This window comes from Phocoena sinus, chromosome 10 (genome assembly GCF_008692025.1).
Source record: "Phocoena sinus isolate mPhoSin1 chromosome 10, mPhoSin1.pri, whole genome shotgun sequence".
NCBI lineage: Eukaryota > Metazoa > Chordata > Mammalia > Artiodactyla > Phocoenidae > Phocoena > Phocoena sinus.
Window position 1 is genome coordinate 85,820,595 of NC_045772.1, and position 22,733 is coordinate 85,843,327.

At 39.4% G+C, this 22,733-nt stretch overlaps 1 protein-coding gene across 1 annotated transcript; it reads left to right on the forward strand.

The window, feature by feature from the left end:
* Positions 1 to 13,101: 13,101 nt before the first annotated feature.
* Positions 13,102 to 20,760, forward strand: KCNJ8 (potassium inwardly rectifying channel subfamily J member 8). The gene is given in 7 exon segments (XM_032644169.1): positions 13,102 to 13,452; positions 14,286 to 14,726; positions 19,685 to 20,204; positions 20,206 to 20,334; positions 20,336 to 20,476; positions 20,478 to 20,534; positions 20,536 to 20,760. Coding segments are annotated over 6 exon segments (1,275 nt in total). The 5' UTR covers positions 13,102 to 13,452; positions 14,286 to 14,352; the 3' UTR covers positions 20,590 to 20,760.
* Positions 20,761 to 22,733: the final 1,973 nt, after the last annotated feature.

The window sequence follows — 22,733 nt, forward strand, 5'->3', positions numbered from 1 at the left end:
TTTTGTTTTTTTGGGGTTTTTTTGCGATACACGGGCCTCTCACTGTTGTGGCCTCTCCCGTTGCGGAGCACAGACTCCGGACGCGCAGGCTCAGCGGCCATGGCTCACAGGCCCAGCCGCTCCGCGGCATGTGGGATCTTCCCGGACCGGGGCACGAACCCGTGTCCCCTGCATCGGCAGGCGGACTCTCAACCACTGCGCCAAGAGGGAAGCCCCAGAGATGACACTTTTAAACACCAGAGAATGGAGGTAGAAAGATGGGGGTGGTATCGAAGGGAGATTTGTGCATTGGAATCTAGGAAATGCAGAATTATTGGGTGTCAGGAAGAGTGAGGACTGGGCCAGTTCTAAAGACCGTCCACTCTCTGATACTGTCTCTCTGTCTCAAGCTTCTCAGCTTCCTCTTCCCTTCTGAGCTGCCATTTCCATCCCTCTGTCCGCTCCTTCCTCATCTTGTGTGTGGCCTTTCTGACCATTCCTATCTTAGATGAAATCTTGGAGCCCCTGGGCCCACAACTCACTATCTTCAACTTCTCAGATTGTCTATTTCCAAGTACCAAGCAAGGAATCTACTTTGTCCAGCTGATCTTTTGATCTTATGTGCGACTGGACAGATTTGCATCACTTCACTTTGGGTCAAGAATCAATCTCTGGCCTAAAAAGCTGTGGCCAGAAGGTCTGAGCCAACTGGAAGTAATGTCTTCTGCTGAGGTGAATTTCACACAGTCTGGAGAGTGACCTGAAAGCAAGAGTACAAACCCCACTCACAACCAGTAGTTCCAGGAAAAGAGCGATGAAACTGGGCTGGCTACTGATTATTTTCAGAAGAAAAAGGAAAATTGGAAGGAGGGAGAACCATTCTTCAATCACATGAGCACTCAAGTGAGGTAGTTGAGAAAACTCTTGTGCATCCTTCACATGTTCGCATACCCTACCTTTGCTCCAGAGAGAAGCAAAGTCCGAAGAAGGATATAATTTTCTTTTAAAATAAGAAAACAAGACAAAATCTCCTGCCATAAGTAACTTCCAAATATTGACTTTTTAAGCCCAAGTTTTATTTCCCTGTGGCAATGACTGCATATAACACACAGGCTGTGAGACATTTCCTCACAGCCACCCATTCAAAATGAGCAGTGACACACACCTAGAACTGCACCATCCTTCTCATTTCAGGATCCCCAGCACATATGACAATCACAAGCATACTTTAGATAGAAGCACCCATTTCTCCCAGTGATCTATCACTTCCATTTCTAAGTGCCAAGCACTCGGCCCAGACACTGAATTCACTGTGTCCTTGGCAAACAGAAAAGAGAAAGTGGCAGAAGGCAGATTTGGGGGTGACACAATTTCACCTGAAAATAGGAGCTTCTTTTCTTTGTTCCCACCTGACAACTTCCAGCATATATTAAATGCAGTAAAATATTATATTGGAAATGCAAGGCATCTAGGCTTTTGGCCAAAAACGTAGGGAAAAAATTAGCAAGCCTAGTATTTCATGGGAAATTCTTGGCTTAAATAATATTTTAATAAAGCTTAGCTACATGTGCCAATAAAACATAGAGATGACAGAATGATTTATGATTTAAATATCATATAATCGCTGAAGTGTCTAGTACCATCTTATATCAAACAACGTAAGAGAAGCAAATTCCCGGGGGCACAGAAGAAAGGAGCAATGTGAAATCAATGCAGATATCAGTAGAGTGCATATTGCATAAACCATCTCATTAAAAATTTGATGAAAGGATAATAATAGCTAACATATCTTGAGAAGATATGATATGAGCCTTAGAAGTATACTCTCATTTAATCTTGACAAAAGCTTTATAAGAAGCATTATTATCCCCATTTTAGAATTGAGGTACAGATTGGCTAATTTGCCAAAGGTTTAGTGGAAATGAGATGCAAACTCAGGCAACCTGATTTCCAGGCTCATACTCATAGCCATGTGCTATACCAGACTAATGATTAAATTAGTTAATCATTTAACTTTTCTTGGGAATAAATTATCTATAATTATATATATATATAATTATAGATCATATATATTATATATGATCTATAATAACAAAGAATTATGTCAGTCTACATAGAATATATTGAAAAAGAAACCGGACCAGGAATTAGAAGACCTGAATTCTAGTTTCGATTCTATCACATATCGAATGTATGGCCTTGGACTTATCATTGAAAGCCTGAGTTTCCATCTCCTCATCTGCAAAAAGGAAAACAAGATGGCATGATAACAACCGCCTGCTGGCCTCATCGAGTTTTTGTGAATCTTTTAAATTAAATGATGGTGAAAGAATTTTATGATTTGAAAAGCACATTCTGATATGAAATATCAGCATTGAGAACCCACTACATATACCACATCTTAATAGTACTATAGGGGTTTTTTAAGTCAGAAAATAAGCTTTTCTCTTTTTAAAAAACTTGATAGGATTCTAACTTTACAATGGTGAGATGATATATTCAAGCTGAAATATTATATAAAAATGGCTCCAGAATATTGATATCCTTGGGGTTCTGGAAAGGGCAAATGCAAAATCAGTCTTCTGGGGTACAACCTAGATGTCCTGGGGAGGACATAAAAAATTAAGTGAACTCACACTCAAAATTAAAACCACCAGGATGGGAATCAAGAGACACAACAAATAGGGATATTAGCAAAAGAATGAGAAATAATAAAACAATCTATAAGAGATTTAAAAATATGTATGTTTGCCAAAAAGGATGTGAAAACGTGCTCAATATCATTCTTCATCAGAAATGCAAATTTAAAATTAAAAAAAAACAGCTACCTACCCACTGAAATGACTAAAACCACAAAGACTAACAATACCAAGTGTTGGTGAAGGTGGGACTCTCACACATTGTTGGAGAGAGTGTAAATGGCACAACCAGTGTCAAAAACTGGCTGTTTTTACTAAGGCTAAATATGTGCCTTTACCAGGACTCAACATTTCCACTCCTGGGCACCTATCCAAGAGAAATGAGTGCTCATGTCCACAAAAAGACTTGTACAGAAATGTTAAGAGCAGCTTAATTCATAAGACTGAAAAAACCAAAAAAAAAACCCAGCCCAAATGCCCAACAATGGGAAGATGGATAAATAATGGTGGCTTATCCACACAAGGAAATACTATTCCTGGTATATGAAACAACATAGCCAAAGCTCACAAATATTGTATTGAGTGAAAGAGGGCAGATACCAAAGAATATCTTCATACATGATTCCATGTATACCAAGCTGAGCAACAAGCAAAACATGTCAATGATAAAATAAGCCATAACAGATTGAGCTCTGGTGGGGAGCAATTACAGTCTGGAAAGAGGCAGAAGGAAATCTTCTAGGGTGATAGACATGTTTTATGTCTTGATCTGTAATCTGTATGGCAGTTACGTAGTTGTTTACATGGGTTTTTTAAAAGGTAGGAAAAAGAAATTAATGTAAAATAACCAAATAGAATGTCTAGAAAAGAAAAAAGCCATTAAAATTAAAAATTCAATGAACAGATTAAACAGCAATTAAGCTTAAAGGATGAGAGACTTCTTCCATTGGATACAGATCTAGAACGCACCTGGAATGCAACACAGAACAAGCTGATAGAAAATAAGAAGGGCACTGAAATGTAGAAAACAAACAAGTTACCAGTGGGAAGAGGGAAAGGGGGAGGGGAAACATAGGGGTAGGGGATGGAGAGGTACAAATTATTATGTATAAAATAAGCTACAAGGATATATTGTACGACACAGGGAATATTGCAAATATTTTTATAATAACTATAAATGAAGTATAATCTTTAAAAATTGTGAATCACTATATTATACACCTGTAACATATAATGTACAGCGAGTATGTTTCAAAAAAAAAAAAGAACACTGAAAAGATATGGAGGATAGGGACTTCCTTGGTGGCACAGTGATTAAGAATCCATCTGCCCAACCCTCAAAATGGGAGAAAATATTTGCAAACGAATCAACAAAGGATTAATCTCCAAAATATATAAACAGCTCATGCAGCTCAATATTAAAAAAAACAACCCAATCCAAAAATGGGCAGAAGACCTAAATAGACATTTCTCCAAAGAAGACATACAGATGGCCAAGAAGCACATGAAAAGCTGCTCAACATCACTAATTATTAGAGAAATGCAAATCAAAGCTGCAATGAGGTATCACCTCACACCAGTTAGAATGGGCATCATCAGGAAATCTACAAACAACAAATGCTGGAGAGGGTGTGGAGAAAAGGGAATCCTCTTGCACTGTTGGTGGGAATGTAAATTGATACAGCCACTATGGAGAACAGTATGGAGGTTCCTTAAAAAATTAAAAATAGAACTACCATATGATCCAGCAATCCCACTACTGTGCATATACCCAGAGAAAACCATAATTCAAAAAGAGTCATGTACCACAATACTCATTGCAGCACTATTTAAAATAGCCAGGAAATGGAACAAACCTAGATGTCCATCGACAGATGAATGTATGAACAAGATGTGGCACATATATATAATGGAATATTACTCAGCCATAAAAAGGAACAAAACTGTGTCATTTGTTGAGACATGGATGGATCTAGAGACTGTCATACAGAGTGAAATAAATCAGAAAGAGAAAAACAAATATCATATATTAACGCGTATATGTGGAACCTAGAAAAATGGTACAGATGAACCGGTTTGCAGGGCAGAAATTGAGACACAGATGTAGAGAACAAACGTATGGACCCTAAGCGGGGAAAGCGGCGGGGGAATGGGGGTGGTGGTGTGATGAATTGGGAGATTGGGACTGACATGTATACACTGATGTGTATAAAATTGATGACTAATAAAAACCTGCTGTATAAAAAAATAAATAAAAATTTTTTTAAAAAAAGAAAGCACGGATCAAAATCTAAAACCGTAGATGCATGAAGAAACCCTCAAAGGATACGCAGACACTCACAATAGTGGTTGCCAGAAATAGGTGACAGTGGGAACTGGACAGATCAGCATCATGGAAGGGAGGTAGACCTCTCACTGAATAATTTTTTATATGTTCTAATATTTGATCAGTGTGAATATATGCTGTTTTTCATATAAGAGAGTATATGAAAAACAGCATATTTTGTTTATTAATAAGACAAAAATGCAACCTGGAAAAAAAAAAAAAGAATCCGTCTGCCAATACAGGGGACATGAGTTCGAGCCCTGGTCCAGGAAGATCCCACTGCCGCAGAGCAAATAAGCCCGTGCACAACAACTACTGAGCCTTCACTCTAGAGCCTGTGAGCCACAACTACTAAGCCTGCGTGCCACAAGTACTGAAGCCCATGCGCCTAGAGCCCGTACTCTGCAACAAGAAAAGCCACCGCAATGAGAAGCCCACGCATCGCAACAACAAGTAGCCCCCGCTCACTGCAACTAGACAAAGCCTGTGTGCAGCAACGAAGACCTAATGCAGCCAAAAATAAATAAATAAATTTATTCTAAAAAAAATGTTATGGAGGATAGATTTAGAAGGTCTGAAAGAGGGATCCCAGGGGGAAAAAAAGAGAACAAAGAGGATTCAAAGAGCCAGGAACTATTCCTAAAAAATTTGGACTCAGATGATTTCAAAAAGTGGCTAATCCCTATTCTGTTTAAACTATTCCAGTCCATAGAGAAGGAATATGCATCAATTTTTTTACAAAGACTCATAACATTTACCCTAAATCAGGCAGAAATAAGACAGAAAGAATAATACAAACTCACATACATATCTATGCAAAAATCCTAAATAAATAGTAGGAAAGACAATCCAGCGTTATATTAAAATAATAATTTATCACGACCAAGTGGAGTTTATCACAGGAATGTAAAAACAATTTGACTTTCTTTTTTAACCTAGTAACATAATTCACCCTATTAACTGGCCAAGGAAGGAAAAAAAAGTCACTTTGGTATATGCTAAAAAGGTCTTTTATGTAATTCATCATCCATTATTGATTTTGAAAAGTAGAAAAAGCACACTACCTCAAAATGATAGCCATGTAAGCTATATATTCTGGAAGCATTTTCTCAAAATCACTAAAAAGAAAACATGTCTGATATCACCATTATTATTTACTATTGATCTGAATATACCAACAAATGCAGGCTAAGAAAAATATACACAAATTATAAATTAATTAAATACAAATTAAAGAAGTTACATTAAAGTTATAATTATTTTAGAAAATGTTATGTTCTAAGTTTCATTGGCCTATGCTAAATCCTTTACACACTTACCTCATTTAATCTATACAACTCGAAGAGGTAGATGTCAGCGTCTCCATTGTACAGAAAAGGCGATTGAGGCTCAGAACGATTTAGTGTGTTGCTCAAAGCCACCAACCAAGGAAATGGCAGAACTGGTAATTGATCTCACATCCTTCTGACTCTAAAACTATGTGAACTTAAACAAAAGGTATATTTCATGCATCTTCCACAATTCCTCAATTTCAAAAAAAAAGACTCAATTGCATAATAAATTTCTGTAGATTTACAGAGAGGAGATCATTTTATTACCCCATTTATTCTGACAATAAATGAGGTAATCTGACATTTTAGATTAGCAACAAATATCAAATATTTAATTCTAATTTGAACCTGTTTAGAAAAATGATCTTGTAAAAACTTTTCTGGCACAGGTAATTTTTACTTAAAGGAAAATTCAGGTCATTTAACAGCAGAAAAAAAAATCCTGGCAAATGATCATTGGCGCCAATAGTCTAAATATCACTTTAAAATTTTCAACCTCTATAATCCCTCTGCAGCAGGCATTTTTGAAAGGTGGCAATAAGGAGTCACCTTACCGAGAAAGTTCTGGAAAATGTCAGGTTTCTCCTTCCAAGCACTGCATGAGTCACTGATTTTTCAAAACATAGTGATATGAAAGCTTAGCAATGGATCAAGACATTGTTGGGAATTGCTGTTTCCCCAAGAGCTTCAGAAAAGCCTATAGCAAAATAGATCCCAGCATCCTGCAAACTTGCCTTTCTTTTGCACAGAATATCAAGGCATAATTTCAAGGCCTGGAAAAACAAAGAGTGACAGCCACTATTATTCATCTCCTCTTGGAAGAGACCCTACCAGCTTTATTTAGTACTAGCATTTTGTACACTAACAGCAGAAAATAATTACCACGGGTACTCTCTACTTGATTGAAGGAACCACTTTTCTCTTGGAGACACTATTACAGTAAACCAGACATGTTGATTTCCTGGGTCTCTATTTTATTACCAGTATCTTGGCTGGCTCCCTTTCAGTCCCCTGTCTTGATTAAATTCAGGAGTTGAGGAGATGCCAGTACAAGTACTGGACAGTTAGGATTCTGAAGGTTGGTGAGGTCTCAAAAATAATACTTAAGTCTATAAAATGATATTATCATGTATTTTCTTTTCTTAGTCTTAGATTAAGAAAGATAGTTAAATAATAGTTAAAGGAATCTGGGGGTCTATCCTTCCCCCCATCCCACTGCCATACAGCTCTGAGGTCTTTTTGACCATCACTAAACCAAAACAAGCCTAATTTATTAATAAGAACTGATGGGCTTCCCTGGTGGCGCAGTGGTTGAGAGTCCGCCTGCCGATGCAGGGGACACGGGTTCGTGCCCCGGTTCGGGAAGATCCCACATGCCTTGGAGCGGCTATGCCCGTGAGCCATGGTCGCTGAGCCTGCGCGTCCGGAGCCTGTGCTCCGCAACGGGAGAGGCCACAACAGTGAGAGGCCCACGTACCTTAAAAAAAATAATAAATAAAAATAAGAACTGACATTTTTAAGTACTTAGACCAGTCGCTATCCTCATCACTTTATATGGATTGTGTCCTCTTGTTCTCACAATAATTCTGTGAGTTTCTTAAACCTAAGTGAACAGCAGAATCTCCAGGGGAACTCTTAAATGTGCTTTATTAGAAGTGTTTATACCTTCTCATGAAAGATATTTTAATTTGGGGGCCAAAGATATTATATCTTATTCTATCCTTCCTCCATAAAAGCCTGGAGGACCCATAAAATAATGTAACCAAGTGTTTCCCACATAGCTGGATGATGGATTAACAATCATCCCTTTGAGATATTATTCAGTGAAAAGAGTTTAGGATTAGGGGTCAGATGTTTTGAATCTGTTGTAGCTTGCCACCTGCTAGGTATTTGGTTTTACACATCATCGTGCTATACTCAAATCGACTGTTGTGTAAGATAAGGAAAATAACCTAATTCTCACATAGCTGTCCCCAAATTAGTTCAATATTTTTCATCACCTAGAATATGCAGACTCTGAATCTTTATTCATTGGGTGAATGGAGAGATGGATAGATCAGTGAATGCACTTCCCAGTTTTCCCATCTCATCTCCTGCTTTTCCTCATTTCCATCTGATACATGGATCTTGTTACTATTCTTCAAACACACCAAGCTTCTTCCCACTTCAGAGCCTTTGCTCTCAGGCTGCCTGAGCCCCTGGCTGATTCTTTTTTCAAATTTTACCTACTTAAAGAGGCCTTTTCTGAACCCTATGTAAAATTGCCAATCGCTGGCCCCAGTTACTCTCAATCCTTATCCTGCTTTACCCTCTTTATAAGTTTCAAAACCATTGATAATTATAGAATATATTATTTGTCTACTTGTTCACTAACATCTTCCTCCCTAAGAATGCATTGGAGCAGGGACTTGGTTTTGTTCACCTGGTTGTCTATTAAAAGGTAGTGACTGTTATGAATCCCCCTTCCTGACTTGCAGATTCACACCTGTGAGCTGGCAAAAGTTTGAGGCCTTAAGCATGCAAGCTGGATGGAGATCTTTTTCATTGAAGGTTCTAATGGATATCCTTAAAGAAAGGGGGTACCTAATTTAAAGGAGACAGAGGCTCTTTTGCACATAAATAGATACATATCCCAAAAAGAAATGTTCTCTGAACTCACTGGAACAGATAAGTAAGAAGAGTTATATTGTCACTCCCATTTCATGATAACTCCAAAAAAGTGAGTTTACAACATGCTGTTTTGATTACTAGTTTATGTAACAGTTTTATTAAGCTGATTCCAAAGCAGTATGTTCCAAGGTGGTTTATATGAGGACACTAATAAAGCAGCATACCAAGCAAATAGACCAACTGTTATTTGGGCTGCTAACATGAATCGTTTCCATTGTCATTTGAAGACTCTCCAAATTCTTAAGTCTAATACAGCTCAGGAAAACCAAGAGTTCTAAATTCACAAGTCACATCAAAGGCAAGGTCATCAAATGCTAGGACTTCACCCTTTGGTGGCAAGAGTACTTTCAAGGATTTCACTGATTTGTATTTGGTAATCAAAGCAGCAGACAAACAGGAAAATCATCAGTCTTTCTCCACTTGTCTGAAGGCACCTGACAAATTTCTTTCTTAGGAAAGTGAGAAATGCAGAAACTTCTTTATCTGCAAATGAAATGCGCATAGGGTCTAAAAGGAATCTAACAGATATTTACTTATAAGTGAATAGATATCCTTGAATTGCTTCCCGATTACTGCATAAATTTCTCCGGGATGTAACATGAGCAGACAGATTCTTACAGGATTCCTGAAGAGTCAAGAAAATCATAAAATTTAAGGTTAGCTCTGTTCTAAACTCATTATAGGTCTTCTCTAGGAGTAATGCACAAATTAGTCTTCACTCTTGAAAGAGCAATTAGGAGATTATAGAACAGTTAAGAAAACCTTAAGTGGATGACTGCAAAAAATAGTGACTAAATAAGTAGACCAATAAAATAAGCCTGAAGCAGTAAATGTGTTCTTGAAAAATTGATTTCCTTCACAAATTTCTCAGAGGTAAATTTAAATGTTCATTATTTGGCCCATAATATGAAAAGAGGACGATCAAAGGGGGAAGAACTAGAGATCAATTAATAATATATATTGAGCAGCTACTGTGTGTCCAGAAAGAGGTCTGGGGATACAGATATGTCTCCATTAGGCTCAAAAGTTGTCAAGAGAAACATAACTAGCAAATGCCAAGTTTAGACAAGTTTAATATTTAAACAAGTTTAGTACTGGGGACCTGGAGTGGTTAGGAGAGTTGCTGAGGAAGGAAGGAGTGGATAGTTTGAAGGGAGGAGGAAGAAAAGGTCAAGAGAGAAGGGAGAGGTGATGAGTAATGAAATCTTTGCAGACAGATATGGCCCTAGACTTCAAGGAGATCTCCAAGCTTCAGATTACCTGCGTGGGCTGTGAGAAATGGCTGCAAACACATAAAGGAAGGAAAGACAAGAGGTAGAGTAAGTGCAAGAAAGAGAGAAACACCATGTTGAGAGCACTATTCCTTCTTTCCTTCGTTTGACAAGTATTCGTTGAGTACCCACTTCTAGGAGCTAGGAACAATTCCAGACACTGGCTCTGTAGTATTAACAACAAGCTATGTGCCCTCATGCAGCTTCCATTCAGTGCAGAAAAACTAGTTAAAGGAAAAAGACATAAAGAGTTGGCTTTTAAAAATGTCAGGAAGGGAATGGAAAGAGAAAAGAAAAAGAAAAGTCTGTAGTATTTCCACAGTACACATTCTCCATGTTTTTTCCAAATGGCTGCTATTTGTTTTCTAGGCATATTACTGCCAAAAATTTACCTATTAACTTCTTAAAATTAACTTTCGTTATGTGCATCCTTAGTGCCCTTACTCTGAATTAATCAGTTTAAAGCATTAACTATTAAAAAGTAGGGTATAGAGTTTGTCACTTCAAAACTTGACTTGAAACTGCATATGTGGAAGGATGTATGTCACTAGAAAAAAACTGAATCCCAAATATGTGTTATAGCAGAAGACCAGAATTTTCATAGGATTCCTACATGGATTTATTTGTTGCCAATCTTCTCATAATTCTCCTCAACACTTCACCTCTTCTTATTCAATTTTCCTACTATTTCTCTGTCATCACAGTAAATGTCACAGTCGCCGATGGCTTTACCCTCTCCCAATACCGACTTTGTAGCATTCCTTTTGCATACATCTGTATACTGTCCACTAACATTGCTTATTAGCCCCAGACCTCATTCCTTCTCTGATTAACACAATAGTTTCCAGGGTCCCCTTCTGCCAATCACAGAAGTTTGGAGCCTGAAGGGACTCGGCTTAGCAATGCACCTTCAAAGCCATCTTGGCCTCTTTTTCCTGGTCAATCCTCTTAAAGCAGGCACTTGCGGTGTTCTCTAATCAAAATCCTTCCATGGCTTACCACTACCTCCTAAAAACAGTCCAGACTCCCTTTTTTGAGCATTTAAGGCTGTCTACGTTTTGTTTGTTTTTTTTTTCCGAGGCACCAACATGGTTGTCAACCTTACCCTTCCGATTCATTGACTCAAAAGTATTCTTTGAGCCCCTCTGTAATTGAAGCTGTGCTAGAGGCTTAAGATACAGTCACAGTTCTGCCCTCTAGAGCCCTCAGTTTCATGGGTTGTGGGGAAGGAGGAAGGGGATGGGACAAGTACATGAATAACCCATTATGTGTTCAGAGAGGTGGTGACAAAGGCTGCTCAGAGAGCACTGGACTCAAGCATCCAATCCTGCTCTTTTGCTGACTTTGTTTCATCAGTGCTGATTAAATTAGTTTGTTATTAAAACATGGCCCACTCTTGTCAATCCTGCCTCACGATCTTCCATCTCAGTAGGAAGAAGGTCTTTCCTCTGCTTTTCTCTAAACCCAAATACATCTGGTCTTTCAAAGACTAGATCAGATGCCAGATAATCCATGTAGATTTCTTTCCTTAGTCTTCTAGTCTTAATATGTCTTGTTTAGTTCTATTTCCATTCTCATTCTAATCACATCCTTGCTTCTATTAGAGTTTATTATCAAATCCATGTCTTTTACTGCAACTGTCTACCTCTTAAGTACAGCAACTGTGATTATATATATATATATATATCCCTTCCCCAAATAGGTGTTCGATGAATATTCCCCCAGCTAAAATAATAGGGAATAAATCGTACACCAAACAATTCTAAAATGGAACGATGAGGGGATTAACTGTACAATGCGATCCACACACACTTGTAGTAAAACTGCCACATAAATTACTGTAAAAATTCACAACAGTAGAGGAGAGAGCTACCACTAACAGACGAGGATCCCCAGGCTCAAATTGAAGGGGTTAAGCAGCTCTATCTGCAAGGGGGAAAAATGATTCTTCATTTGCCTTCATCAAAGACTAATTTTAGGTCTCTTGGTAATTAAATGAACACATTGTTTATGCTCCATACACTTTCTGTCCTGAGTCTTGGAAAATACATGAAATTTCCAAGAATTAAAGTTTCCATTAACACAAGTGCCAAATCAGGAGGCCTGACCTGTGGGAGAAAGCACATTTGTCTTTGCTGGCTCCTTTTCAAAAAGCTACAGAAAGATATTTACTGTATAACTTTCTTGTGCGTAATGGCTCTGTTTTATCATTGAGGCCATCTAGACAAGACCGAGACGCTGCCACATTTCAGAAAGCCACCAATTACTGAAGAATGACGGTTTGAGTTCTGAAGTGTTGACTGCAGTCCCTCTTCGGGGTAAAATTTTTGTATTGGAAGAGACTTCGAGCGGTTTTCTTCTTCCACTTTTTTTTTTTTTTTTTTTTTTTTTTTTTTTGTCGTAGTTGTGTGTTTGTGTGTGTATTTAATTCCCTGAGAACCAGCTTCGGCTGGCGAAGAAATATGTCAATACGAAGTGGGTTTCAGAACACTACTTCCACTTATCATCCTTACTAGACGGAAATTTAATGTAAATCAGTATGTGTGCACGCAGCCTGGATGCGTCAGAAGACTATTTTCTGATCTCTATATCTGGTTTTATGTAACCTGAAGTAGCACAGTTATCTACCCAGGTTAAAAAAAAAAAAAATCTCTTTACGTCAGTGAACTCGAACTCAGAAAGTTCTCTCCCCGGAGCTGGGAGCCTTTTAAAGACATGCGTGTCACGCTGGCTGCGGGGGGTCGTAGCTACTGGGAAAAAGGCTGGTTCTACAGGCCCCGCCCTCCACCCCCCGTCGCCCCTCCCTCCGGCGGGCTCCCTACCTCCCCGGGTCTCGCCTCTCCCCCACCCCCTCCCTCCCTCATCTCAGCAATTTCGGCCTCAGAGGTCTGGCGCGCGTCAAAGCCCGAAGTGGGAGGCTGATTTGTGGAGCATCACGCCCCAGCTCCTCTCCCCAAGCCTCTCCTCCGTCGTCGGCAGCGGCCAAGGGATAGAGCCGAGCAGGGGGAGGGGAAGAGCGACACCCATCCCCCTGCCTCCAGCCCTCCCCGCGTTCAGATTCAACTACACCTTTTATTATTTTAACTCTTCTCCCTAGGACGCGCGGCCCCGGGATCTGTCCCTCCGGCAGTCGCGGTCCCCGCTCCCGCGCCCGGAGATGGGACAGCGAGGGACCCGCTCGCGGTCTGCCGGCGTGTGCGGGGAGGTGCGGCCGCTGCGCCCGCTCGCCAGAGTCTGTAAGTTTCAACGCTCCTCTAAGCGGAGGGGAGGGGGAGGCTGAACGCGTCCCCGCAAACGATTGAAAATGCAGAACACGGGCGAGGTTGACAGCGTCGGATGGAATTTCGGGGCACACTCTTTTAATTGACTCTATCCGCAGCCCGCAGGCTATTGTCCGGGGTTTTTCCTGCAGCTTGTATGTTTGATCCCTTCGTCGTCAAGAAGTTTTCAAGCTATTACATTATGAGTTCCAGTGGGATTTTTAAAAGAAAAAAAAAATGCAACTCACACTTCTTTCAAATTTAAAATACCTCTACGTAATTTTCAGGTTACATAGCACATTGCTTATTATTATTTTGTCGAATTACAAGAAACATTTATACTACGCAGGAGCTCACGGCCTTTGCCTATTTCTAAAAATAACAGAAAAAGAATTTCCCCTCTTTACTTTTAATATTGCTGCATCATGTGAATAGTTTAGTAAATAGAGCCTTAATTTTCCTCATAGACGTCGCGTGCTGGTATCCTTGCACTAATCTACAGACGCGGGTAATTTCAGAATTATCACTGAGCCTGCTGTTTACAGGAAGGCTCTTGGTTTTGTTTAACTAAGGCTGTGCTCTTATGTGTTCAAAACGATAAGGAATATTAAAACAGCTCTGATTCAGACCAAGTAATTTTTCCGGGATCCAAGAACTCAAGCACTAACTAGGCTCGTGTTTAGATTAATAAGATCATACCTTTAGCTTTGCACGTCACCTGGAATGTACAGACACACCCCTACATGCAAGGACTGAAGAGGTGAGGAAAATAGGGGGGAAAGTTTTTAATCTTCGTTTCCCTCCTGCAGGACGGGTCTCGAGGGAAGGAGAGGCAGGTCGGAGACAGGTGCATAGGCTGGCTATGGTGACGGGACGATGTTGGCCAGAAAGAGCATCATCCCCGAGGAGTATGTGCTGGCGCGCATAGCCGCGGAGAACCTGCGCAAACCGCGCATCAGGGACCGCCTGCCCAAGGCCCGCTTCATCGCCAAGAGCGGGGCCTGCAACCTGGCGCACAAGAACATCCGGGAGCAAGGACGGTTCCTCCAGGACATCTTCACTACCTTGGTGGACCTGAAATGGCGCCACACCCTGGTCATCTTTACCATGTCGTTCCTCTGCAGCTGGCTGCTCTTCGCCATCATGTGGTGGCTGGTGGCCTTTGCCCACGGGGACATCTATGCTTACATGGAGAAAAGTGGGATGGAGAAAAGTGGCTTGGAGTCCACCGTGTGTGTGACTAACGTCAGGTAAGAATGCAGCGGGATGAGGCAGGGGTGGAAAACAGTACAGAAAAAGAGATGAAACTGTCCTTTCTCTCTTCACTGTTATTTTGTTGCAAGTGAACTAAAGAGTTTGTTTCAGTACCTTCAGAAGCAAAAAAGTAAAAACATAACAACAACAACAAAACCAATCCAATGTATTAAAAATCTTCTCAGATGCAGCTTTATGGATGACGAGTCTTTGAAAATGTAGTGCTTCAATCCTTTGAGCTGGCCTTGAAATATTATACCAGTTATTTTAAAATGGTTGTGGTTCAAAGGATTCCACAAAGCGCCTTCCTCAGAAAAACCACATACTGAGTTTTCAGTCTGAAAAAGCTGCTGTCCATAGTTCCAGCATCCACAAGGCAATATCTCTGATCAACAAAAAATACTGTGCAAATGCTAGTAATGTTTTTCCACAACTTCTCTTACCAGTGACATTTTCAGAAATAATGAGAAAAATGGGAAAACACTGGTGGAGAGGTGTTCTAGATAAAAAAAATTTTTTTTAATCCACCAGAAATGAAATAAACATAAGCCCTTCTTTATCAAGATGATCTTAAATAGCTGATTGCTTGCATTGAATTCCAAAATCAGAAGTTACGCTGAGATTCAGAACTAGAAAAAAATTATTTTTTAATGGAGATTGGTCCAAATTTTTAATGGAAGAGATTATGTAGAAGTGACTTAGTGTTGTGGTTTTCTCTAAAAGTTTTAGTAGGATAGGAAGACAGTTCCTAGATTGCCCTAATTTTGCTTTTTTCTCTTATATTGTAAATATTTCAAAGATAAGTAAAGTGAATTTGATTTCAGTGATTCTCCTCTCATAGTTTCACATGGCCTTAGAACATTTACTTGGAGTGATTTGTCTCGTATTTTGTTGGCAGATGGAAAAAGGTAAAATATCAATTGCAAAAATATGCACTCTGCAGTGAAACATTAGTAGTTATGCTAGCAACTTTTCCAGGACCTTTTCTCAATAATATTCCAAATTCACATAATTCATAAAGCAAAGCAACTGAGCAAGCACGATTCTTCCAGGAAACTGTAAAGAATAAGACCTTTGATGACCCTGAAATCTTATGAAATTAGCGTACCACTGCAAGAAGCAGAAACTCAGACTGTAAACTTGTCCATCCTTCCATTCCCTGAATAGTTGCAATGCCAGCTTATCAAGGGAGCTTGCGGTATTTGTCGTAGAGATCACATGCCACAGATTTCAGCTCAGATTTTGAGGAGGAAAACAAATTGAATCGATCCACTGCCTTTACCGTCGAGTTAGATATTGTTTTCTTGTCTTAAACTTGCCACAGACTTTTGTCTCAAAGAAAATATAGATGAAGAATGTAGGTGATCATCAGTACACCAAATATAAAGGAACAAAATACTGTGTTTAACGGGTATATGTAGGTCAGATATCATTATCTATAATATTTCTCTTTAAGAAATTTATTGGCACTGATGTTGGTGAATCATTTTCCTATCAAGGTACATTTTTAATAAACATGAAGTAGATACACATAAAAAGAGATAAAAGAAACAGAAATGATAGACCTCGGAAAAATAAAGGACAGATTTTATTCACAAGACAAATATATTGGCTTTTCCTGTGGGAAAAAAGTCATTAAGCGATTTGTTAAAGATATGTCATCAAAAGTGAGATATTTTCAATGATTTTGTAAAAGAACTTGACGGAGTGCACTGGTTATTAAAAGCTGTTTTACTGCTAGCTTTTATTATTCAACAAGAGGTGTTCTGAGGCATGTTTATCCCCCTGATGGATTCCTGCTGGTTTGAACATTCAATTCACTATGAGAAATGGCATCACAGATACAAGGAGACACACTTGATTTTATCAGTATGAGAGTTTTAGCATTTTATTTATTTATTTTTCATTAGATGATTCTCTAAAGCATATTTCTTTTTTAAAAATTTTTATTAAAATATAGTTGATTTAATCTTAGCATTTTAAATTGCACTTCTTACCTAAAAAAATATTATTGGACATCCTGTAAGGTTAAAATCTTACTGGTTTTATTTTAACATTGTGGTACTATTTATACTTCGATGCAACATACAATTTAATCTTAACCAACCGTACATAATACTTTTTCACCAAAAAAATAGAAACAGAAAAATCTCTATTCTCTCCCAAAAGGGATTTAAAAGATGACTAATAATATGTTTACTTCTTTGCATTTCCTTTCCTTTCATAAGTTCAGTGTCTCACCTTGTCATCAGAACCGAAAACAACTGATTGTAATGAATATTCTCCAGTGTATCCAAATAACATTTAACATTCTCCTTCCAGGCTGGCTCACTTTCCCTTTCATGTGGATGACTTTCTAACATGAGTCAGAAAATAAACCAATATATTCCTCTTCTAATTCAGCCTCACTTCCCTCTGTAGAAGAACAAATGATCGGTTAAACACTTTCATCTCTTGAGGTTGTTTAGCATGACAGGTGTTCATAAAAGGCTGGGTCTTGCACAATATAATGTTTGGAAGTAAGTTCTTTCATAAAATAACAGCATACACAATATGGCACATGAATGATATCGTAAGCCGTTAAAATGAAACATCCTGAGCATATTCATCATACCCTGCTCCCTGAAGCATGTATAATTAGAAATCAATGTTGTATCTGTACCCCTTCACTGGGGTCTTTTCTTATTCTTTGCCATGTTTTGGATCATTCAGTATTAGCTCATGTGTAGCTAGTGCAAAAAGCAATCATTGCTTTTCATGAATCGTTTTTAGCAACAAAGGGGGTAAGAAAGGCAATTTTCACACTCCATTTAAAAGTTAATTAGAAGAATCAACTATCTTTCAATTAAAAAAATAAAAATCCCTGATTATGAACCTGAATAGAAAAAGATCACCTGCGTGTGCTTGCCTACCATCCACGGTGTCCCGCCAAAGTGCAGTACTTAACTTAGTATTCAATATTTAATATTTGGTCTCTCGTTGTGTGTGCATTAATACACAGCTAATACTTTGACAGATGGTCTCTCGTCTATAAAATTAGAAAGTTTGAAATTGGGGTGTAGGGCAAACACAAGACTAAGACTGTTTCTATTAAGAAGCCACAGCGGTGTAGGAGCTGTAGTTAAATGAATAAATTAGTGATAAGAATAACCAAATGTGGTGCTTCTCAACCAGGGAGATAAACAGAATTATCTGCAAGCTTTTCAAAAGTTTTATCCAGGTCCACCCTAAACTACCAAATCAGGGTTTACACTGAGCTAAGCAAGAGAGTGCGGTTTGAAAGAGCTTCCCAAGAAAACCCTGACACTTGTTGGCCCCTTCCCTGTGATTCTTTCAGAGACTAGGCCAGAATTAAGAGAATTCATGTTCTTATTAATTATGTAATCTGACACAGTCACTTATCTACCTCTACCTCAAATCCTTCCTTAATAACTTCAGTATTCTCTAGATCACTTAGAGAACAAAATGAGACAATCAGTAAGAAAACATGTTTCGTTCCAAATGGCACATTTTTTTTTTAATTAAAAATACTAGTATCTTTGGATGATGTGCTTTGTACCACTCTTTAGCACTGTGCTTTCTCTATATAAGGTACACAAGCAGTGTTTGTTAGGGAGTACGACTTTTAAAGGTTGTAAATAATAAAAAGTTCACTTATTACTCAGTACTTCCCATATGACTCAAGTCACTTAAACACAGACAGGCAGTAAATAATAGACATCAACCTGGAAGAAAATTTCACAAAGTAAAATAAGCCTATAAATCTAAATATGTCTAGGTATTATTTTAATGTTTTCACATAAACAGACCCATCATTACATGATTTGAAAACATTAATAGAAGTGTATCCCAGAAGCCTGGAGGTAGATGCATGCGGAGAGAGAGAGAGAGACGGAGAGAATGAACAAGTGCTTGTGTTTAGAACTGGACATTTGATACATTAAGGTGGATGGTCTTTCTAAAAGCCTTTAACAGCCTTTGGACATGGGACTTCCCTGGTGGCACAGTGGTTAAGAATCTGCCTGCCAATGCAGGGGACATGGGTTTGACCCCTGGTGCGGGAAGATGCCACATGCCACGGAGCAACTGAGCCCGTGTACCACAACTACTGAGCCTGCGCTCTAGAGCCCGTGCTCTGCAACAAGAGAAGCCACCACGATGAGAAGCCCACGCACTGCAACAAAGAGTAGCCCCTGCTCGCCGCAACTAGAGAAAGCACACGCGCAGCAATGAAGACCCAACGCAGCCAAAGATAATAAATAAATAAATAATTTTTTAAAAATAGCCTTTGGACATCGACAAATGAATGGCTAAAGAAGATGTGGTGTGTATATATCTATATCTATATATAGACATATACACACAATGGAATATTACTCGGCCATAAAAAGAATGAAATAATGCCATTTGCAGCAACATGGATGGACCTAGAGATTATCACACTAAGTGAAGTAAATCAGACAGAGAAAGACAAATATCATGTGATATCGCTTATATGCGGAATCTTAAAAATGATAGAAATGAACTTATTTACAAAAAGGAATAGAGTCACAGACATAGAAAACAACTTATGGTTACCAAAGGGGAAAGGGTGAGGGAGGGATAAATAAGGAGTTTGGGATTAACATGTACACACTACTATATATAAAATGGATAACCAACAAGGACCTACTGTATAGCACAGGGAACTATACTCAATATCTTATAAGAACCTGTAATGAAAAGAACCTGAAAAAGAATATGAATGTGTGTGTGTGTATACACATATATATATATCTCACTTTGCTGCACACCTGAAACAACTAACACAACATTGTAAAGCAACTATACGTTCATAAATTTTTTTTTAAAAAGTAGCCTTTAGAGGAAGAAAACGCAAAATTCAACTTAGCCTGTTATTTCGTGATTCAAAATCTGATCCAATGGCATTGTTTTCTGGTCTCATTTCTTACAGGTCTTTCACCTCTGCTTTCCTCTTCTCCATTGAAGTTCAAGTGACAATTGGGTTTGGCGGGAGAATGATGACAGAGGAATGCCCTCTGGCCATCACAGTCCTGATTCTCCAGAACATTGTGGGTTTGATCATCAATGCAGTCATGTTGGGCTGCATATTCATGAAAACAGCCCAGGCTCACAGAAGGGCGGAAACCTTGATTTTCAGCCGCCATGCGGTGATCGCGGTCCGAAATGGCAAACTGTGTTTCATGTTCCGTGTGGGCGACCTAAGGAAAAGCATGATCATTAGTGCATCGGTGCGCATCCAGGTGGTCAAGAAAACCACGACACCCGAAGGGGAGGTGGTGCCTATTCACCAACTAGACATTCCCGTTGATAACCCCCTTGAGAGTAATAACATTTTTCTGGTAGCCCCTTTGATCATCTGCCACGTGATTGACAAGCGCAGCCCCTTGTATGATATCTCCGCCACTGACCTTGCCAACCAAGACCTGGAGGTCATCGTGATTCTGGAAGGAAGTGGTCGAAACTACTGGCATTACCACCCAAGCGAGAACCTCCTACATCGCTGAGGAGATCCAATGGGGCCATCGCTTCGTGTCCATCGTAACTGAGGAGGAAGGCGTGTATTCCGTGGATTACTCCAAATTTTGGCAACACCGTGAAAGTAGCGGCTCCGAGATGCAGCGCCCGAGAGCTGGACGAAAAGCCTTCCATTCTCATCCAAACCCTCCAGAAGAGTGAACTGTCCCACCAGAATTCTCTGAGGAAGCGCAATTCCATGAGAAGAAAACAATTCCATGAGGAGGAATAATTCCATCCGCCGGAACAATTCATCCCTCATGGTTGCCCAAGGTGCAATTTATGACTCCAGAAGGAAATCAGAACACGTCGGAATCCTGACAACAACACAACCCCCAGAAAAGTCTTTGGATAAGATGTTGAAGAGTTCTACAGGGCACAGACTGAAACAGAGCTGGAACACAATAATTTGTCCTTCTTTATCTTAATGCACTAACTGATATGCATATTCCAACAGCAGCACTTTCTGTGTCAATAAACAGTAACACACAAGGAGGAGGGTTCTTGACTCACTTGTTTTCATCCATGCAGTATTCGCAGAGATAGGCTTAAGTTATGTAGGGGAAATGCTCTCATTTCTCTCAATTTGAAACCCAAGAATTACATTAATAGTAATAGACCCTTGAATTATGAAAGTGGACCAAGGATGATGCTTTATGAAATACTTAGCGGGTGACACCACAGTTGTCTCTGTTTCTATTGTTCACTCTGAAATGTGATAGAATGGGCAGGGGGCCCCAAAACTGTGTTTTTCCGTTCTCTCTCTCTCTCTCTCTCTCTCTCTCTTTTTTTTTTAACTGCACCAGGTAAGAAGACTGAGACAAAAACTGCTTGGTTTTGTTCTGTTGTTTATTTTTTTTTAAATATGGAATTTTATTTTTTCTCAAATTGTATAGTATAAGCATAACTAGTATTAGGAAAATTACACTAAATTTTAAGCAGGGACATCTGTGAAATTGGAAAACAACAACAACTGAGTTCAATTCTAGCATGTTTCCACATGAGAGTAATTGAATCTAACTAGAAATCAAAATTCCTATTCCATTAAATCAACTATTGTAGTATAAGACTCAAAGTTTCAAAGCTATAAATCACCCCACAATGTGACTGATGAAGCAAAGTTCTGTTAACTTCTCATTCAGAGCCTTGAAAACATGAATAGAAACTTGCAAATCTATTTTTGGATTTCCCACAGAAAAACTGCTTAGTTCTGCATTTTCCCCGATGCTCAGCCAGGTGTCTGCAGTCCGGCTGGGGCTCCCAGCTGCTTAAAGACAAGCCATAGGAGGTACCAACTGACTAAGAACAACTCACAGAAGAAACATTTAAGCTGAAAGTTTTATCCATTTCCCTGTGAGTTGGAAAAATATTTTTATTAAAAACAAACTTAAAAAGCTGCTTAGCTCTCATCTACTTCTAAGTGGATTCTCTTAATTCACTTGGTTCTTCACAGTGACCTCCAGAGGTTTCTTTGTCCCTCTCATGGCCACCTGTTGGCAGAACTAGGCAAGGAGTTTTTGGAGAAAAGCTGAGAACATTCCTGTGTCATTTAGGACTGGATTCCCAAAGGGGACAGCTACTTCTTTTGCCTTCTCAGTTCTTGTTGAGAGCCTCCACTATAGTGAAATATTTTAGTAAAATAATTTATTTGTATTCACTGTAGTTTTGCAATTTCTCTTTCACAAAATTATCCTAGTGAAAGCTCAAGGAAAACAACACATTTTAGAGGCATGTGAAAGAGCGATCACACAGTGATGACATTCCCTCTGAGATCTCTCTCTTCTGAGGGTCCCTCTCTTTGAGATCTGTTGTTCCAAGGGAACTACGTTTTTAAAATTTCATGTTGATTTCATTTCATTCAAAAGTTTTAGAATGTTCTCTTGGCTTTTCTATTTGAGCTTGATGTATCATGGTAGTCCTGTAACCTTTTTTCTTTGCGTCTCCCACCTCCCGTCTTAAAACTACATCTCCTTCTCAGTAATATCTGAATGCAGGCCTGGGCATATAAAGATTTAGCATTATCTCAATTGCTAAAGTGAGATTTTCTATCAACCCTTGATTTAATCATCCTTAGCTCTTGCCTCTTCAAGGAAGGGATGAGGGCACAGGGAGAGAAGTACAAAGCTAGTAAGCTATAGGCTTATTCTCATGTTTCACATAGCTAAACATCAGAAAGTTGAGCTCTTGTGTAGCCTTTTTTTTTTTTTTTTTTTTTTTTTTGCGGTACGTGGGCCTCCCACTGCTGTGGCCTCTCCCGCTGCGGAGCACAGGCTCCGGACGCGCAGGCCCGGCGGCCATGGCCCACGGGCCCAGCCGCTCCGCGGCATGTGGGATCCTCCCAGACCGGGGCACGAACCCGCGTCCCTGCATCGGCAGGCGGACTCTCAACCACTGCGCCACCAGGGAAGCCCTTGTGTAGCCTTTTACACAGATTTTTGGGGTCTCTATTTATTTTACTTCATCTA